Source organism: Rhinoraja longicauda, chromosome 14 (assembly GCF_053455715.1).
Source record: "Rhinoraja longicauda isolate Sanriku21f chromosome 14, sRhiLon1.1, whole genome shotgun sequence".
NCBI classification, from domain to species: Eukaryota; Metazoa; Chordata; class Chondrichthyes; order Rajiformes; family Arhynchobatidae; genus Rhinoraja; species Rhinoraja longicauda.
Genome location: NC_135966.1, coordinates 7,163,794 through 7,183,028, shown reverse-complemented (window position 1 = coordinate 7,183,028; position 19,235 = coordinate 7,163,794). Strand labels below are relative to the sequence as shown.

Genomic DNA, 19,235 nt, shown 5'->3' with positions numbered 1-19,235 from the left:
TCTACCTGTGACCTATGTCGGGATAGTGTTAAAAATCCTTATATTCGACAAGAATATGGTGGCACAGTGGTAGAGTTGCTGCCTCACAGTGCCAGAGACCTGGGTTAAATCCTGACTACGGGTGCTATCTTTATGGAGTTTGTATGTTCTCGCCGTGACCTGCGAGGGTCCTCTCTGAGATATTTGATTTGCTCCCACACTCCAAAGACGTAAAGGTTTGTAGGTTAATTGGTTTAAGTAAAATTGTAAATTGCCCCTAGTGTGTGTAGGATAGTGTTAGTGTATGGGTATCGCTGGTCAGTGTGGACTCGGTTGGTTGAAGGGCCTGTTTCCGTGCTGTATCTCTGTATTTTAAAAAAAATTCAAGAGGTGTCATTGTTTCCTTACCAAGTAAAACAATGTAAGGAGAAATAATGCTACCACCTCTGGAAGCCATTGAACACATTCCAACACCTGTGTTTCTCATCGGGGTTGAATACAGTTCGGAAGTGTAGACATAAACCATGGTAAAAGCACATGTGTTTCCCAGTTTTCCAATTAACACCAGCACTGTAGAAAGTATTGAAACATCTAGAAAAAGCAGGAAGAGCTGCATTAATGCTGTCGGTCTGCAACTGGCAAGCTGTGTGGATCTGTCACAAACGCAACACAAAGCTTAGTTTTCCCCAGTTCAGTTTAGTTTAACGTCACTAGGTGCAATGAAAAGCTTTTGTTGTGTGCTAACCAGTCAGTGGAAAGACAATACATGATTACAATCGAGCTATTTACAGTGTATAGATACATGATAAGGGAATAATGTGGAGGAGTTTAAGGAGATCATAGTTAATATAAGAAATGTTGCTGTAGGCAGAGATTTAGGAGTGTGGAGCGAGTGGAACATGTGATTGTAGATCTGCTTCTGTGGTTAGCATGCTAATAGTCGCCTGGGTTGGGCGTTATCTTGCCTGCTCCGGTTGCATGTACATGTTAGCTCCAATCATGTTAGCTCCAAAGAGTAAACATTGGTAAACTTTTGTGTCTTTTCTCCTCTAGACCCTTCTTCAGACTGAAGAAGGGTCTCGACCCGAAACGTCACCCATTCCTTCTCTCCTGAGATGCTGCCTGACCTGCTGAGTTACTCCAGCATTTTGTGAATAAATACCTAGCGGTAGAGTTGCTGCCTTACAGCGCCAGAGACCCGGATCCAATCCTGGCCATGGGTGCTGTCTGTATGTAGTTTGTACGTTCTCCCTGTGGCTTGTGTGGGGTGTTCTCTGGGAGCTCCGGTTTCCTCCCACACTCCAAAGACATATAGATTTGTAGGTTCATTGGCTTGGTAAAATTGTAAAATGGTCACTAATTTGTGTAGGATAGTGTTAATGTGCGAGGATTACTGGTTCGCACAGTCTCAGTGGGCCAAAAGGCCAATTTCTGCACTGTTTGTCAAAACTGAACAAAACTAAACAAAACTAAACTGAACTAACCTAAACAAAACTGAAATATTATGTTCTCCTGAGATGCTGCCTGACCCAGTGAGTTACTCTTGCACTTTGTGTCTATCTTTAATACTAAAAAGCCAACAAATACTGTACTGGAGTACAGTGTGGAGTACAGTACTGGAGAAACAATGTGCTGGAGTACCTCAGTGGGTCAGGCAGGATCTTTGGAGAATATGGATAGGTGACGTTTCAGGTCAGGACCCTCCTTCAGACACTATCATGTTGGTGTCGTGGAGGTGGTATTGAGTCCATAAATCTATACAGGAAAGATTTAATGTGGCAGTCCTCCTTGTGACCGTGTGAGTTTTCTCTGAATGCTCTGGTTTCCTCCCACACTCCAAAGGCGTACAGGTTTATAGGCTTTTATAAAACTGTAAATTGTCCCTAGTGTGTAAGATAGTGTTAGTGTACGGGGTGATCGCTGGTCGGCACGGACTCGGTGGGCCGTAGGACCTGTTTCCACGCTGTATCTCTAAAGTCAAGTGCAGTCTGATGTCTAAAGGCTTGTTCGCGGTTGTCACACTAGGATCACTGTAGAATCAGTGTAAAATTTACTTGATGGTATGAGGTTCATGAAGAGCAGAACACCTCCACTCAGAACAAGAATGCCTGAATGGCTGAGTCTGCGTGGAAACTTCCGGAGGAGAAACATGGCTGCGATATAACCTGGAATCTCAATGGCACCAAGGAGGAAACAATTCAGATAGTCGTTGCCATGGAGATTGGGGACGTTCAGAGACAGACCAAAGTATCCAATTGATATAATCATCCTGCAAAATAAAAGGCAAAATACTTCTTGTCAAACACTTTTGTTTTTAATGTTCTCCCAGCCTCTTTTTGTTGTCTTGTTGAGTCTCATTCTCTAACTCATTTTCACCTAGCCCACAGCCAACAATGTTTCCTTTATCGTCGTTACTTTTTTGCATATCTTTCATTCATATCTCTCTATATCACCGTATATATATCTCTCGTTTCCCCTTCCCTTGACCCTCAGTCTGAGGAACAGTCTCATCCTGAATCGTCACCTATTCCTTTTCTCCAGAGATGCTGTCTGACCCGCTGAGTTACTTCAGTCTTTGTGTCAATCTTTGGTCTCTTTTCTTGGATTTGTTCTTCCATTTGATTTAAGAAGATAACTGCAGATGCTGGTACAAATCGAAGGTATTTATTCACAAAATGCTGGAGTAACTCAGCAGGTCAGGCAGCATCTCAGGAAAGAAGGAATGAGGTGACATTTCGGGTCGAGACCCTTCTTCAGACTGATGAAGACAGATTGATCAATTTGATTTAATGTCGTTTGTAGAACCTGTAACATGTGTAGCCTTTGCAGCCTTGTTTTAATATAGAACAGTACAGCACAGGAACAGGCCCTTCAGCCCACAATGTTTGTGCCGAATGTGATGCCAAGATAAACTGATCTCACCTACTGTGTGTGATCCATATCCTTTTATTCCCTGCACTTCCATATGCCTATTTAAATGCTTCTTAAATACCACTATCGTATCTGCCTCCACCACCACCCCAGGCAATGTGTTCCAGGCCCCCACTGCTCTCTGTGGAAAAACTCGCCTGACACATCCCCATTAAACCTTCTCCCTCTCACCTTGTAGCTGTGCCCTCCAGTGTGGACATTTCCATCCTGGAAAAAAGGTTCTAACTGTCTACCCTTTCTATACCTCGCATAATTTTATATACTTCCATCAAGTCTCCCCTTAACCTCCAACGTTCCAGACAAAACAATGCAAGTCTATCCAACCTCTCCCTCTAGCTGAATCCAGGCAGCATTCTGGTAAACCTCCTCTGCACCCTTTCCAAAGCCTCCACGTTTCATGCAATGGGGCGACCAGAACTGTACGCAATACTCCAAATGCGGCCCAACCAAAGTCCTATAGAGTTCTCTCATGACTTCCTGACTCTTACACTCAAAGTCCCTCACAATGAAGGCAAGCGTACCATTCGCCATCTTTACCACCCTGTCCACTTGTGCTGCCATCTACACTGAGCTATGAATGGACTCTAGGTTCCCTCTGTATATGAATGTTATTAGGGGTCTTGTTATTAACTGTATACTTTTGTCTTTCTCTCAACCTCACAAATGCACCACCTTGCAGTCTCTCTGGCTAAACTTCAACTGCCATTTCTCTTCCAATTTCTGCAGATGATCTATATCCATTATATCTCTGACTTCCTTCCTCACTGTCTGCAACTTCTCCAATTTTGGTGTCACCGGTAAAATTACTCACCAACCCATCTACATTTACATCCAGGTTATTTATATACATCACAACATCAGAGGTCCCCGCACAGAATATGGTTTGTAGGTTAATTGGCCTGTGGATATTGCCCCCAGTATGTAGGGAGTGGATGAGAAATTGGATAATATAGAACTCAGCATGGATTTGGTGGGCGGAAGGGCCTTTTTACATGCAGTATTTCTAAATTAAACCAAATAATTAAAATCCAGTCAGTGGAAAATATGTAGAGATTACTTTAGTTTAGTTTAGTTTAGTTTCAAGGTTTCAAGGTCAGTTTATTGTCACATGTACCAATTAAGGTACAGTGAAATTTGAGTTACCAGTTTAGAGATACAGCTTGGAAACAGGCCCTTCACCTCACCAATTCCTTTTCGGGGGTCCTTCTACACAGGGATTCTGCCCCTCTACATCGGGGGCCCGGGGTGAAGGTTACTGCACCGAGGTGTCCCTTGCAACCTGTTTCTCTCGCGGTTCACAGACTCGCCAGCCGCCTGCCACATTTGCGGGCTGGAAGAATCTGTGTTCCACGAGTACATAGAATGTGTGAGGTTGCAGCCCCTGTTCCAATATCTAAAAGGGCTGCTCCTTGCCTTCTGGCTGCACTTCACACCCACCATCCTCATCTTTGGAAACCCTGTGCGTAGGGGAGATGGCTGGGCCGAAGATGTCCTGGTTGGGTTGCTCCTAGGCCTGGCCAAGCTGGCCATCCGTGAGTCATGGCGCCAGGTGGAAGAGGGCTCTGCCTGAGCCGGCTGCCTGCCCCTTTTCCAGGGTTACATCCACGCCCGGGTGATAATATAAAGGGACTCTGCTTTCCACGGGTGTCATGGATGAATTCCAGGAATGTTGGGCACCGCGGAGGTTGGAATGGATCCTCAATAAGGATGGGGAATTAGTGGTTTAATATTTTAGAATATTTGCTTTATTTTGTATTCTGGTGGTGTGTTTGTTTGTATTGTTTTGTATTGTAAATAGCACTTTTGTAAATAATTGATTAAAATTATATTGGTTAAAAAAAGGTCCTTGACGACCAACGCTCACCCCTACACTAGTTCTGTTATGCCAGCTTTGCATCTACACATTAGGGACAATTTACAATTTTATAGAAGCCAATTAATCAACAAAGCAGCACTCTTGGAAATGTGGGAGGAAACCGGAGCACCTGGAGGAAACCCACACGTTCACAGGGAGAACGTACAAACACTGTACAGACAGCATGTGTGGTTGGGATTGAACCCGGGACTCTGATGCTGTGAGGCGTCAATACTCCCACCTCGCCGCTATTCGTCAGATATTTTTTAATAAACACATTTGAATATTCTTCTTGAAACTCATACTTACCACATGAGTACGCAAATGACTGTGATGACTATGATATTGCGAGATTTTATCAATTGAGTAACTGGAACAGATTTTACTTGTTTATTCTGCAGATGTTCAAGCTGGAAGAAAAACAGAAGTTTCAACATTGCATCGGCTCTGCGTAAAGTGTCAGTATTATTATCCACATCTCCTGATTCACATTGGGCATGGGATGTCCAGAAACTGATTATTCACAGTTTGTTCTGTGAGCTTGTGAATGAATGAATGAATGAATGAATGAATGAATGAATGAATGAATAAATGAGGGAATGAATGATACTTTATTGTCACATGTGACAAGTCACAGTGATATTCTTTGTTTTACACACCCAAGGTATGCAAATAGACGCCACATGAAGGGCGACGACAAAGTTATAACGTATCCCTCGCCAGGTCCTCCTTTGTTTCCCCCCCCCTCTCCCACGTCACAGCTGTTCCCCCATGCTGGGTCCGCCTTTGTTCTTGTATGCAGCATCTATAGAGATCTGTATACAGCTTGTACAGAGGATTGAGCAAGGTTGCACAAACATTGCAAAGATGCCTTAAAAACCTTGGCACAACCTCCTAAATCTCAGCATCGTTCCTCTTCCCCAAACTGCTAGCAAATGCGGCCTAGTGGAAATTAAATTTCAACCCAATGAAATTTATGGCTTTATAAAAATATGCTGAATATTCTCCCACATGTAAAGTTAAATTAGAATCTGCACAACTCCAAAACTGAATCTTGATTAATGGTGCCAACTCCATAAATAGTGCTCCGAAATTTAGTTAGAATTTTTGTAAAAATGTGCAATTTTCAAACACATGTGAAAACAAGGAACTGCAGTTGCAGGTTTACAAAAAAAGACACAAACTGCTGGAGTAATTCAGTGGGTCAGGCAGCATCTCTGGAGAACATGGATCTCTGGAGAATTTTTTACAAATGACTCTTTCAGTAGAGGATCTACTCTCCAGTGTTGGTTAACAATTGTGGAGATAAACTCTTACATCCAATCATTTCTAGATTGTGACATTTGTGTATCACACAAGGGGCTGCATGGTGGCGCAGCAGTAGAGTTGCTGCCTTACAGCACCAGGGACCCGGGTTTGATCCTGATTATGGGTGCTGTTTGTACGGAGTTTGTACATTCTTCCTGTGACTGCATTGGTTGTCTCTGGGTGTACCAGTTTCCTCCCATACTCCAAAGACGTAAAGGTATGTAGGTTAATTGTCATCTTTAAATTGTCCCTAATGTGTAGGATTGTGCTAGTGTACGGGGTGATTGCTGGTCGGTGTGAACTCAGTGGGCCGAAGGGCCTGCTTCCACACTGTGTCTCTAAAGTCTAAAGTGAAGTCTAACACAAAACCTCAACATTTTTCCTTTCTCAATATGACAAGCAATAGAGCTGTTTTCACTAATAAATGTTTTAGGATAAAGCCCATGGGAAATTGGCAAGAATCTGAGAATTAGTGAAACAATTTTGCTGATGATCTGAGAGTGATCCTATGTAATATATATCTATAATGCTGAGAACTACATTCTGCATTCTGTATCTTTGCTCCACCTATTGTGCTTGAGTTTGGTTTGGTTGTGTTTATGCACAGCATTATCTGACTTGATTGGATAGCAGGTAAAACAAAACATTTCACTGCACATCCATACACGTGACAATAATAAACCTGAACCTGTCTTATAATGGAACGAGGCAAATGTGATCTTATCTCCAAATTACTGCTAATAAAAAAAATCCAAAATAATTTTATCCAGTGAGAAGTTACAACACACAGTTCATGTTAATCTCCTGTAGTTTTGTTTAGTACAGAGATACAGCATGGAAAACAAGCTTTTCGGCCCAACGAGTCTGCGCCGACCAGCGATCCTCACACACACTATCCTACACACCAGGGATAATTTACAAATTTACCAAGCAAATCAACCTACAAACCTGTACGTCTTTGGAGTATGGGAGGAAACCGGAGCTCCGGGAGAAAATCCACTCAGGATACGGGGATAACGTACAAACTCCCTACAGACAGCACCCATACTCAGGATCAAACCCGGGTCTCTGGTGCTGTAAGGCAGCAACTCTACCACTTTGCCATAGTTCCGCCCTATTTGTGCAGTTGTTATAGTACAGCTGCATATTTGTCAGAATATTCATGCCTAATTTTTTTGCAGTGAAGTCTGATCGAAAATGTATGTCCATTCATTTTTGGGTGAACTCAGGTTTACATTATTAATTTTTTTATGATCGATTAACTTGGTGAAGACTTATCATCTGAAAACAAGAGGATAACAAAAAACAAAGGAAGTGGGACAGACTTGTTGGCCCAAACAATATCAAGTTGTGTCGGGAGCAACTGCAAATGCTGGTTTATACCAAAGTGACACAAAACGCTGGAGTAACTCAGCAGGGCAGACAGCATCTCTGGAGAAAAGGAATAAGTGATGATTTTGATCGCAACCCTCCTTCAGACTGAAAGATAGAGAAGGCTCAATATCAAGGAGTAATCACCTTCTGAATAGAAGAGATATCATAAGTGAGAGGAGCAGAATTAGACCATTCAGCCCATCATGTCGACTTTGCCATTCAATCCTGGCTGATCTATCTCTCCCTCCTAACCCCATTCTCCTGCCTTTACCCCCTAACCCCTGACACCCATACAAATCAGAATGTATCTATCTCTGCCTTAACAATATCAATTGTGTGCGGGCCCCCACAGCCTTCTGTGGCAAAGAATTCCACAGATTCACCACCCTCTGACTGAAGAAATTCTGCATCATCTCCCTCTTAAATGAACGTCCTTTAATTCTGAGGCTATGACCTCTGAGCCTAGACTCTCCCACTAGTGGAAACATCCTCTCCACATCCACTCGAAATGAAAATAACGGAGAGGAAAGTGTTGCTCTGTATTAAAGAACTGAACAATCACACAGCAATGAAATAAATGGTCTTGCCCCAATACCTCATCGTCAGTCAAAAGTACTGTTGGTGCAGTGATGCCATTTTTCTTTGCCATGAGTCGAATTATTGATTCAGCTTCCTTTACCCTTCCCTTGGACAGTAGCCAGCGTGGAGATTCAGGAATAAACCTAGAATTAAACAAGGTATTCTGTAACAAGATTATTGAAGCATCAAAGAACTTGTGAAATTACTTCTTAACAATACGATACGATATGATACGATAAAACTTTATTCATCCCTGGAGGGAAATTGGTCTGCCAACAGTCACAACGCACAACAAGGTGCACGAAAACGAAAAATTAACATTAAATTAAAAGTAAGAAAAAAAAGAATATGTCTAGCGACTGTTGGTCGGCCGCAGAGGCCCCCCCGCCGCCGCCCACGTCGAGGCTCCCGCTGTCACCCCCAAGGCTCCTTCGGCCCAGACAGGCCTCACCACCTGGCTTCTCTGCAGGCCCCTGGGAGGCCTGTGGGGCGAGTCATGCCTACCGGAGTGCGAACCGATCGGCAACGTGGTTGTTCGGCGGGTGGATCGGGCCCGCGCGGCTCGTCGGAACACTCCCGCCGCGTGCGCGGCTCCCTGGGACCCGGGACAGTAAGAGTGGCACAGTGGCGCAGCTGGTGGAGCTGCTGCCTCACAGTGCCTGAGACCCGGGTAGGGTCCTGACCTCGGGTGCTGTCTGCCTGGAGATTGCATGAATCCTGTACGTCTTTGGAGTGTGGGAGGATACCGGCGAACCCAGAGAAAGCCCATGCGGTCACAGGGAGAACGTACAAACTCCATACAGACAGTGCTCATAGTCAGGATCAAATCGAGGTCTCTGGGTCTGTAAGGCAACAACTCTACTGCTACACCACCGTGCTGCCCTGATGGGACATATCCCAGGTTATTGAAAGAAGAGATTGCAGGAGCCTTTGACAATGATCTTTGCATCTTCTGTAGCCGCAGGCGAGGTTCCGGAGGACAGAAGAGTAGCTAATGACGCCTCACAGCACCAAAGCACCATCTCTGACACCTCTCTCCCCAATCTTGATTTCTCCATCTCCAACACAGTGGACACACTATCGACTGGCAGGTAATAGGTTGAAATGTGTAGGAAGGAATTGTAGATGCTGGTTTACACCAAAAATAGACACATAATGCTAGAGCAACTCAGCGGGACAGACAGCATCTCTAGCGAGTATGAATGGGTGAGTTTTCGGGTTGAGATCCTTCTTCAGACTGAGATACAGGTGAGGAGGTTTTCATATAACCATATAACCATATAACAATTACAGCACGGAAACAGGCCCGTTCGGCCCTACCAGTCCATGCCGACCACTTTCCCTGACCTAGTCTCATCTACCTGTTCTCAGACCATAACCCTCCAATCCCCTCCCATCCATATACCTATCCAATTTACTCTTAAATAATAAAATCGAGCCTACTTCCACCGGAAGCTCATTCCACACAGCCACCACCCTCTGAGTAAAGAAGTTACCCCTCATGTTACCCCTAAACTTTTGTCCCTTAATTCTGAAGTTATGTCCCCTTTTTGGAATCTTCCCCACTCTCAAAGGGAAAAGCCTACCCACGTCAACTCTGTCCGTCCCTCTTAAAATTTTAAAAACCTCTATCAAGTCCCCCCTCAACCTTCTACGCTCCAAAGAATAAAGACCCAACCTGTTCAACCTCTCTCTGTAGCTTAAGTGCTGAAACCCAGGCAACATTCTAGTAAATCTCCTCTGTACCCTCTCCATTTTGTCGACATCCTTCCTATAATTTGGCGACCAGAACTGCACACCATACTCCAGATTCGGCCTCACCAATGCCCTGTACAATTTTAACATTACATCCCAACTTCTATATTCGATGCTCTGATTTATAAAGGCAAGCATACCAAACGCCTTCTTCACCACCCTATCCACATGAGATTCCACCTTTAGGGAACAATGCACAGTTATTCCCAGATCCCTCTGTTCCACTGCGTTCCTCAATTCCCTACCATTTACCCTGTACGTCCTATTTTGATTTGTCCTACCAAAATGCCGCACCTCACACTTATCAGCATTAAACTCCATCTGCCATCTTTCAGCCCACCCTTCCAAAGGGCCCAAGTCTCTCTGTAGACTTTGAAAATCTACCTCACTATCAACTACTCCACCTATCTTAGTATCATCTGCATATTTACTAATCCAATTTGCCACACCATCATCCAGATCATTAATGTAAATGACAAACAACAGTGGACCCAACACAGATCCTTGGGGTACTCCACTAGACACTGGTCTCCAACCTGACATACAGTTGTCAACCATTACCCTCTGGTATCTCCCATTCAGCCATTGTTGAATCCATCTTGCAACCTCACTATTAATACCCAACGATTTAACCTTCTTAATCAACCTTCCATGTGGAACCTTGTCAAATGTCTTACTAAAGTCCATATAGACAACATCCATAGCCTTGCCCTTATCAATTTCCCTGGTAACCTCTTCAAAAAATTCAAGAAGATTAGTCAAACATGACCTTCCAGGCACAAATCCATGTTAACTGTTTCTAATCAGGCCTTGTTTATCCAAGTGATTATATATATTGTCCCTAAGTATCTTTTCCATTAATTTTCCCACCACAGACATCAAACTAACAGGTCTATAATTGCTAGGTTTACTTTTAGAACCTTTTTTAAACAAAGGCACAACATGCGCAATGCGCCAATCTTCCGGCACCATCCCCGTTTCTAATGACGTTTGAAATATTTCCATCATAGCCCCTGCTATTTCTGCACTAACTTCCCTCAATGTCATAGGGAATATCCTATCAGGACCTGGAGACTTATCCACTTTTATATTTTTCAAAAGTGTCCGTACCTCCTCTTCTTTAATCCTCATAATTTCCATCACTACTCTACTTGTTTCGCTTACCTCACATAATTCAATATCCTTCTCCTCGGTGAATACCGAAGAAAAGAAATTGTTTAATATCTCCCCCATTTCTTCCGGCTCAGCACATAGTTGTCCACTTTGACTCTCTAATGGACCAATTTTATCCCTCGCTATCCTTTTGCTATTGACATATCTGTAGAACCCCTTGGGGTTTACTTTTACTTTACTTGCCAAAGCAACCTCATATCCTTTTTTCGCTTTTCTAATTTCCTTCTTAAGATTCCTTTTACATTCTTTATATTCCTCAAGAACCTCATTTACTCCCTGCCGCTTATATTTATTGTATATCTCCCTCTTTTTCCGAACCAAGTGTCCAATTTCCCTGGAAAACCACGGCTCTTTCAAATTATTATTCTTTCCTTTCCACCGAACAGGGACATAAAGACTGTACTCTCAAAATTTCACCTTTAAATATCCTCCATTTCTCTATTATATCCTTTTCATAAAACAAAATGTCCCATTTCACTCCTTTTAAATCCTTTCTCATCTCCTCAAAATTAGCCTTTCTCCAATCCAAAATCTCAACCCTTGGTCCAGATTTGACCTTCTCCATAATTATATTGAAACTAATGGCATTGTGATCACTGGACCCAAAGTGCTCCTCAACACATACCTCCGTCACCTGACCCGTCTCATTTCCTAACAGGAGGTCCAACACTGCCCCTTCTCTGGTAGGTACCTCTACGTATTGCTGCAAAAAACTATCCTGCACACATTTTACAAACTCCAAACCATCCAGCCCTTTAACAGAATGTGATTCCCAGTCTATGTACGGAAAATTGAAATCACCCACAATCACTACTCTGTGCTTACTTCTAATATCTGCTATCTCCTTACATATTTGCTCTTCCAATTCTCGTTCCCTATTTGGCGGTCTATAATACACCCCTATAAGTGTTGCTAAACCTTTCTCATTTCTGAGTTCCACCCAAACAGCCTCCCTAATCGAGCCTTCTAGACTGTCCTGCCAAAGCACTGCTGTGATATCCTCCCTGACAAGCAATGCAACACCCCCACCTCTTGCCCCTCCGATTCTATCACATCTGAAACAATGAAATCCTGGAATATTTAATTGCCAATCGCAACCCTCCTGCAACCATGTTTCACTGATCGCCACAACATCATACTTCCAGATGTCAATCCAGGCTCTAAGCTCATCCACCTTTCTTACAATGCTCCTAGCATTAAAATATACACATTTAAGGGACCCATCATTTCTTATTCTCAGTTTATTTCTTTTCACTTCTTTCTCTCCTACATATTGGGTCTGAGTGTTTCCCTTTTCTGCCTCCTGCCTCACACACTGCCTATTAGCTATCTGTGTTTGAGTTCCTCCCCCCAACCGTACTAGTTTAAAGTCTCCGCAATTACCTTAGCAAATCTCCCCGCCAGGATATTGGTTCCCCTCAGGTTCAGATGCAACCCGTCCTTTTTATACAGGTCATACTTCCCCCAGAAGAGGTCCCAATGATCCAGAAACTTGAATTTCTGCTCCCTGCACCAGTCCCTCAGCCACGTATTTATCCTCCACCTCACACCATTCCTATTCTCACTATCGCGTGGCACAGGCAGTAAGCCTGAGATTATCACTTTGGAAGTCCTTTTTTTTAACTCTCTTCCTAACCCCCTAAATTCTGCTTTCAGGACCTCTTCCCTTATCCTACCTATAATGTTGGTACCTATATGTACCACGACCTCTGGCTCCTCTCCCTCCCCTTTCAGGATATCCTGGACACGCTCAGACACATCCCGGACACTGGCACCAGGGAGGCAAACTACCATCCGGGTCTCCCGACTGCATCCACAGATTCGCCTATCTGACCCCCTCAATATAGAGTCCCCTATTACTATCGCTCTCCTCTTCCTTTCCCAACCCTTCTGAGCAACAGGGCCGGACTCCGTGCCAGAGGCCCGGGCGCCATCGCTGCCCCCAGGTAGGCTGTACTCCCCAACAGTACCTAAACAGGAGTATTTATTGCCAAGGGGTACATCCACTGGGGTACTCTCTAGTCCCTGCCTCTGCTCCTTGCCCCCCCTAACCGTGACCCACTTGTCTACCTCCCGTGGTCTTGGAGTGACCACCTCTCTATAACTCCTCCCTATAACCTCCTCACTCTCCCTGACCAGACGGAGGTCATCAATCTGCTGCTCCAGGTTCCTAATATGGTCCCTTAGGAGCCCCATCTCGTCGCACCTGGCGCAGATGTGAATGTCTGGAAGACTATCAGACTCCCAGATTCCCCACATCTGAAACCCAGAACAATAAACTGCCCTGGCAGTCATACTCCCCCTTAACCGCTCCAACCGCCCACCCAAAAGAACTGAGTGATCTCCTGGGAGAGGCGAAAAACTGGATAAAAACCCAGGCCAATTTGGGAAAAAAAAAAATCGGGAAATTCCTCTCCGACCCCAAGCTAGGCGATCGAAACTTGTCCGGGAGATCACACAGGTCTTACTCCTTACTATCCCCCACACAATACTACGGTCTCTGCTCTCTCTCACTCACACACACGCACACTGATTGCTGCTACTGCTGCTGCTGCTGCTGGCATGGGCAAATGGACATATTTTGGTTATCTTGGTCAGAATGAATCCTAGTGACACCAGCTTTATAAGGTCATTACCTACTGATTGAATGGGTTGAAGGTTGAAGGGTCTACATACCACCACAAAGGAATGTACAGCAAACTGATCAGGGTCAGGGTCAACATCAACATTTTCCATCCTCTTATGAAATAGGCAACAAAAGGCAGCATCATGTAACCCACGGCATAAAAACAGCCAATTCCAAGTGTAGAGTATGCAACCCGAATGGATTTCTGTAGAAGTTCAGATCCTGCAAGGAGAGTAGAACAAGATTCAGTGATTCGTGAGTTCATTTTTATTCACTGTCACTTTATATTCAAGTAAAAATTGCCAACATTAACTTACCTGCTGAACCATAAACCGTGCCATGTGAAGCTTGAAGAATCTCACCTTAATGAGACCACTTATCAAACAGCACAGAGATGTAATAAAAAGCAGCACACAATGGGGAAGACAGTTTAATTTTCTATTGTGTGTCAGGGCGTTTGAATGTGACAACATCTAGCCTCTTTCAAGTGTAGTGGGTCTGGACGCAGCAGGAATCAGGCAAGACGCCAGGTAAGGATTAACTAATTTTAATGCAGCATCAGAACATTCACTCTGTTCAGTTACCCGCACGAGTTCACTCTAGCCCCATCAGGCAAACCCTGTAGCTCCAGACCCCTCCCCAGCCCTGTCCACTCCGTGCTGAGGGGGATGACCCAGGGAGTGGCCTAATCCACGGGCACCGCCACAGGACCCCCTCCAAGAACCGGAAGCACGAAACGGACAGGGGGACGTACGAGACGACCAGCCCGTGTGTGCACCACGGTGGTCGCAGGAACCGGAACCACTCCGCCAGGGGAAGAAAACCGCGGGGATGCTGGGGGTAAGGGCCGGGACGCAGCACGTCACCGAGGGCGAGGCCGTGCCAGTAGGAAGGGCTGCCTAATGTCCACGTGCGCCGGCTTCAGCCGCAAAATAGAGACTGTCTCAGGACGACCCCCCATGTCCTATACGAAGGTGGGAGAGCCACGCTCGAGCACCTTGAATGGCCCTTCATACGGACGCTGAAGGGGCATCCAGTGTGCATCCCGGCGCAGGAATACAAACGGACAGTCCTGCAGAGCGGAAGGGACATGCGACTGAACCGAACCATGGCGAGACGTCGGCACCGGTGCCAGCTTGCCCACCATCTCCCGAAGGCATTGCAGGCCGATAGTTGTGCCGCCTGACCCTGGGCTGATGGAATAAACTCACCGGGCACTGTCAGCGGGGCCCCGTACACAAATTCAGCCGAGGAGGTGGCCAAGTCTTTTTTGGGCGCAGTGCAGACGCCCAGTTAAACCCACGGCAACGCGTCGACCCAGTCTGGGCCAACGAGCCGGGCCTTTAGGGCAGCCTTGAGCTGGCGGTGGAAGCGCTCCACCAGGCCGTTCGCCTGCGGATGGTACGCTGTGGTGTGGTGCAGGTTAACCCACAGTAGGTGAGCCATGGCCGACCACAGTTCGGAGGTGAATTGCGGGCCTCGGTCGGACGTGATGTCGAGCAGCACTCCAAATCTGGCAATCCAGTGTGCCGCCAAAGCATGGGCACAAGTAGAGGCAGAAGTGTCCGGCAGTGGAACTGCTTCCGGCCACCGCATGAAACGGTCAACCACAGTCAGGAGGTCCGTGAAGCCCCGAGAAGGCGGCAGCAGCCTCAGGATGTCCACGTGGATGTGGTCGAACCGCTGGCGAGGGACGATGAACTCCTGGAGTGGCGCTCGAACATGCCGCTGTACTTTGGCAGTTTGGCATGGGATGCAGGTGCGCGCCCAATGCCAACCTGTTTACGTAACCCGTGCCACACGAAACGGGAAGCCACGAGGGTCGGAGCCCGTGGAGCACCTCGAACACTCTGCCACAGGGAACGTCCTCCAACTGCAGGCCCGAAACGGCGGTACCGTAGGCGGACATCTTCACGTTTGCAAACTGTATATAGTTACGCCTTTAAACAACAGAGATTACCACAAACTCTGATTGAATCAACAATAATACTTATTCCTAAAAAAGATAAGGATTCTGAAGACCCTGGTTCGTACAGAGCGATAGCTCTTTTAAATACTGATCAGAAGATATTAGCGAAAATTTTAGCTCATAGATTAAGTTTAGTTATAGATAAATTGATACACCCCGACCAATCAGGCTTTATATCTAAACGATATTCATTTTTCAATTTGAGACGCTTGTTCAATATAATATATTCAAATAGAATATTAAACGAAGATTTAGCAATCATTTCGCTAGATGCTGAAAAAGCATTTGATCAAGTAGAATGGCCCTATCTTTTCTCAGTGATGGAAAAATTTCAATGAGGTGAAAATTTTTGTTCATGGGTGAAACTTTTATATACATCCCCAACAGCTAGAATATTAACTAATCAAATGCTGTCATCCAAATTTCATTTATTTAGGGGTTGTAGACAAGGATGCCCACTATCTCCGCTTCTATTTGCCCTCGTTATAGAACCACTTGCTGAGAGTATTAGATCAAATCCAGACATTCACGGTTATAACACTAAACATACAACCAATAAAATTTCTTTATATGCGGATGATGTATTAATATACATTACAAATCCAAAATTAGCATTCAGAATTTATTAAATCTCATAACTGAATTTGGTTCATTTTCAGGTTATAGAATTAACTGGTACAAAAGTGAAATTATGCCAATAATGGAACAAAATCCAGCCATACTTCAACAATTTCTTTTTAAAATTGCTTATGAAAAGTTTAAATATCTTGGAATTTACGTGACTAGGAAATATACTTCTTTATTTAAATTAAATTTTCCTCCTCTACTTACTAAATTACACAGAAATATCCAATTTTGGAAAACACTTCCTATATCATTAGTTGGTCGTAGTAATGCTATAAAGATGATCTTTCTCCCACAGCTACTATACTTATTTCAAGCAATTCCGATCTATCTTCCAAAAAAGTTTTTTTTAAAAATCGATTCAATTATTACTAATTTTATTTGGGACTACAAGACTCATAGAATAAATAAAATACATCTATGTAAGTCTAAAACTAATGGAGGAATTGCCTTACCTAACTTCTTATTTTATTATTGGGCGGTTATTATTAAAAATATAACCTTCTGGTTGGATGACACTGATCAACAACCGGATTGGTTAAAGATGGAGAAAGAGGATTGTTTACCATTTGATATTGGTGCGATCCTCTTAGCTCCAATAAATTTAAATAAAAAAACATATGGAGGTAATCCGATTGTACATAGTGTTATCCGTACCTGGAAACAATTAAAACTTACTTTAAAGTTGAGTAAATTATCCTCTTTCCTCCCTATTGCGAATAACCCTTCTTTTAAACCGTCTGTCTTAGATAGAGGATTTGCTCAATGGAAAAGTTATGGAATTAAAACGGTGGGAGATCTTTATCATAAGGGAACTTTTCTTTCTTTTCAGGATTTACAACAGCAGTACGGATTACATGCTAATAATTATTTTAGATATTTACAATTTAGAGATTATGTAAAACTACACATGCAAGAATATAAATCTAGAGGTCCAGAAACTCTTGATGTATGCCTGAATCGACATTATAATTCAAATAAATTAATATCCTTTATTTATAATACTCTCCTAGATACTGACATTCCATCATCAGAATCATATAGACGAGCATGGGAGGACGAATTGAACCAACTCATAATGCAAGATATATGGGATGAAAGTTTACAACAATGTTCATTAAATACTAGACATTCCTTAATACAATTTAAAATAATACATAGACTACATTATTCGAAGACTAAATTAAATAGGATTTTTCCTAGTATCTCTCCAATTTGTGATAAATGTAAATTTCAAGAAGCTAATTTAACTCATATTTTCGTAACTTGCATAAAAATGCAAAATTTTTGGTTGGATATTTTAAAAATAGTTTCTAAAGTTATCGACAAGCAATTGGATATGGATCCAAAATTAATAATATTAGGATTATCAGAACATATTACAAACTTTACAACAAGTCAGGTACATTTTCTTGATTACAGTTTAATGACTGCGAAAAAATGAATACTTAAATTTTGGAAAAAACCAATAACCCCCACAATTAAAATGTGGATTACGGAAATGACAGAGACCTTGCATTTGGAAAAAATAAGATTTGCCCTAATTGACAAACCTGATTTATTTTTTTAAATATGGTCTCCATTTATTGAATTTTTAGAAAAGTAAATGGGTTTGACACAGGACTAAAATAAAAATTAAAAATTAAAAGTTGAAACTTGAGTTTAGGGTTGGATGTACAACTGTGGTTATTGTCTCCCGGATCTACCCCCTTTAATTTTTATAGTTATAATTTTTTTTTAAATTCTCTCTCCCCAATAGTTTATAGTTTTTTTTTCTTTCTTCTTTATTTTTATTTTCTCTCTTTAAAAATTTTAAAATTGAAGCTATGCAAGAACTTTGTAACAAATTTGTCTTTTATTTCTATATGTACATATGCTTTTCAAAAAAAAAAAAAAAAAAAAAAAAAAAAAAAAGAAGTTTCCGGCAGTGGAACTGCTTCCGGCCACCGCATGAAACGGCCAACCACAGTCAGGAAGTCCGCGAAGCCCCGAGAAGGCGGCAGCAGCCTCAGGATGTCCACGTGGATGTGGTCGAACCGCTGGCGAGGGACGATGAACTCCTGGAGTGGCGCTCGAACATGCCGCTGTACTTTGGCAGTTTGGCATGGGATGCAGGTGCGCGCCCAATGCCAACCTGTTTACGTAACCCGTGCGACACGAAACGGGAAGCCACGAGGGTCGGCGTCGCCCGAATGGAAGGGTGGGCCACCCCGTGGAGCACCTCGAACACTCTGCGCCGCCCGGCAATGAGAACGATGGGTGCGGCTGCCCGGTGGATACATCGCACAGCGGCGTTGCGCCCCCAGTGCCACAGGGAACGTCCTCCAACTGCAGGCCCGAAACGGCGGTACCGTAGGCGGACATCTCATCGTCCGACAACTGGGCCGCCGCCAGGACTGAATAGTCGATGCCATCGAGCATCGTGGCCATAGCCAGGGCTTCCTTGGCGTGTTGGAATGCCGCCACCACATCGTCAGTCCATTCGACTTCCTTGCGCTTGCCCGCCATGAGGTGGAACAGCGGGCGCATGATCCGGGCCGCAAACGGCACAAATCGGTGGTGAAAGGCCACCATCCCAACGAACTCTTGGAGGCCCCTCACGGTGGTCGGGCGTGGAAACTGGCGCACCGCGTCCACCTTGTCCGGGAGCGGCAGCGCCCCGTGCGGGGTCACGTGGTGGCCCAGGAAATTGATGGACGACCCCCCAAAACGGCATTTGGCGATGTTGATGGTCAGCCCATGATCGCTAAGGCGCTGGCATAACTGGCGGAGATGGGTAGCGTGCTCCTTCCTCGAGCGGCTTGCCACCAAAATGTCATCGAGGTACACGTAAATAAAGTCCAGGCCATGGCACACACAGTCCATAAGCCGTTGAAAAGCTTGCACAGCGTTCTTCAGTCCGAACGGCATACGGAGGAATTCGAAAAGGCCAAAGGCGTCACATTGGCCGTCTTGTGGACGTCGTCTGGGTGGATGGGAATTTGGTTGGAGCCACACACCAGATCAACCTTGGAAAACACCGTGGCCCCAGCCAGGTGTGCGTTAATGTCCTGAATGTGGGG

At 44.3% G+C, this 19,235-nt stretch overlaps 1 protein-coding gene across 1 annotated transcript in view; it reads right to left on the bottom strand.

Annotated features, from left to right (window-relative positions):
• Positions 1–19,235, bottom strand: part of LOC144599813 (organic cation/carnitine transporter 2-like) — a 45,490-nt gene that overhangs the window by 4,343 nt on the left and 21,912 nt on the right. Inside the window, exons 4-8 of the mRNA XM_078411060.1 lie at positions 13,631–13,802; positions 8,043–8,169; positions 5,075–5,175; positions 2,034–2,248; positions 388–570 (exon numbers count right to left, since the gene is read on the bottom strand). Coding sequence (XP_078267186.1) covers positions 388–570; positions 2,034–2,248; positions 5,075–5,175; positions 8,043–8,169; positions 13,631–13,802 — 798 coding nt within the window. The remainder of the gene's footprint in view (positions 1–387; positions 571–2,033; positions 2,249–5,074; positions 5,176–8,042; positions 8,170–13,630; positions 13,803–19,235) is intronic.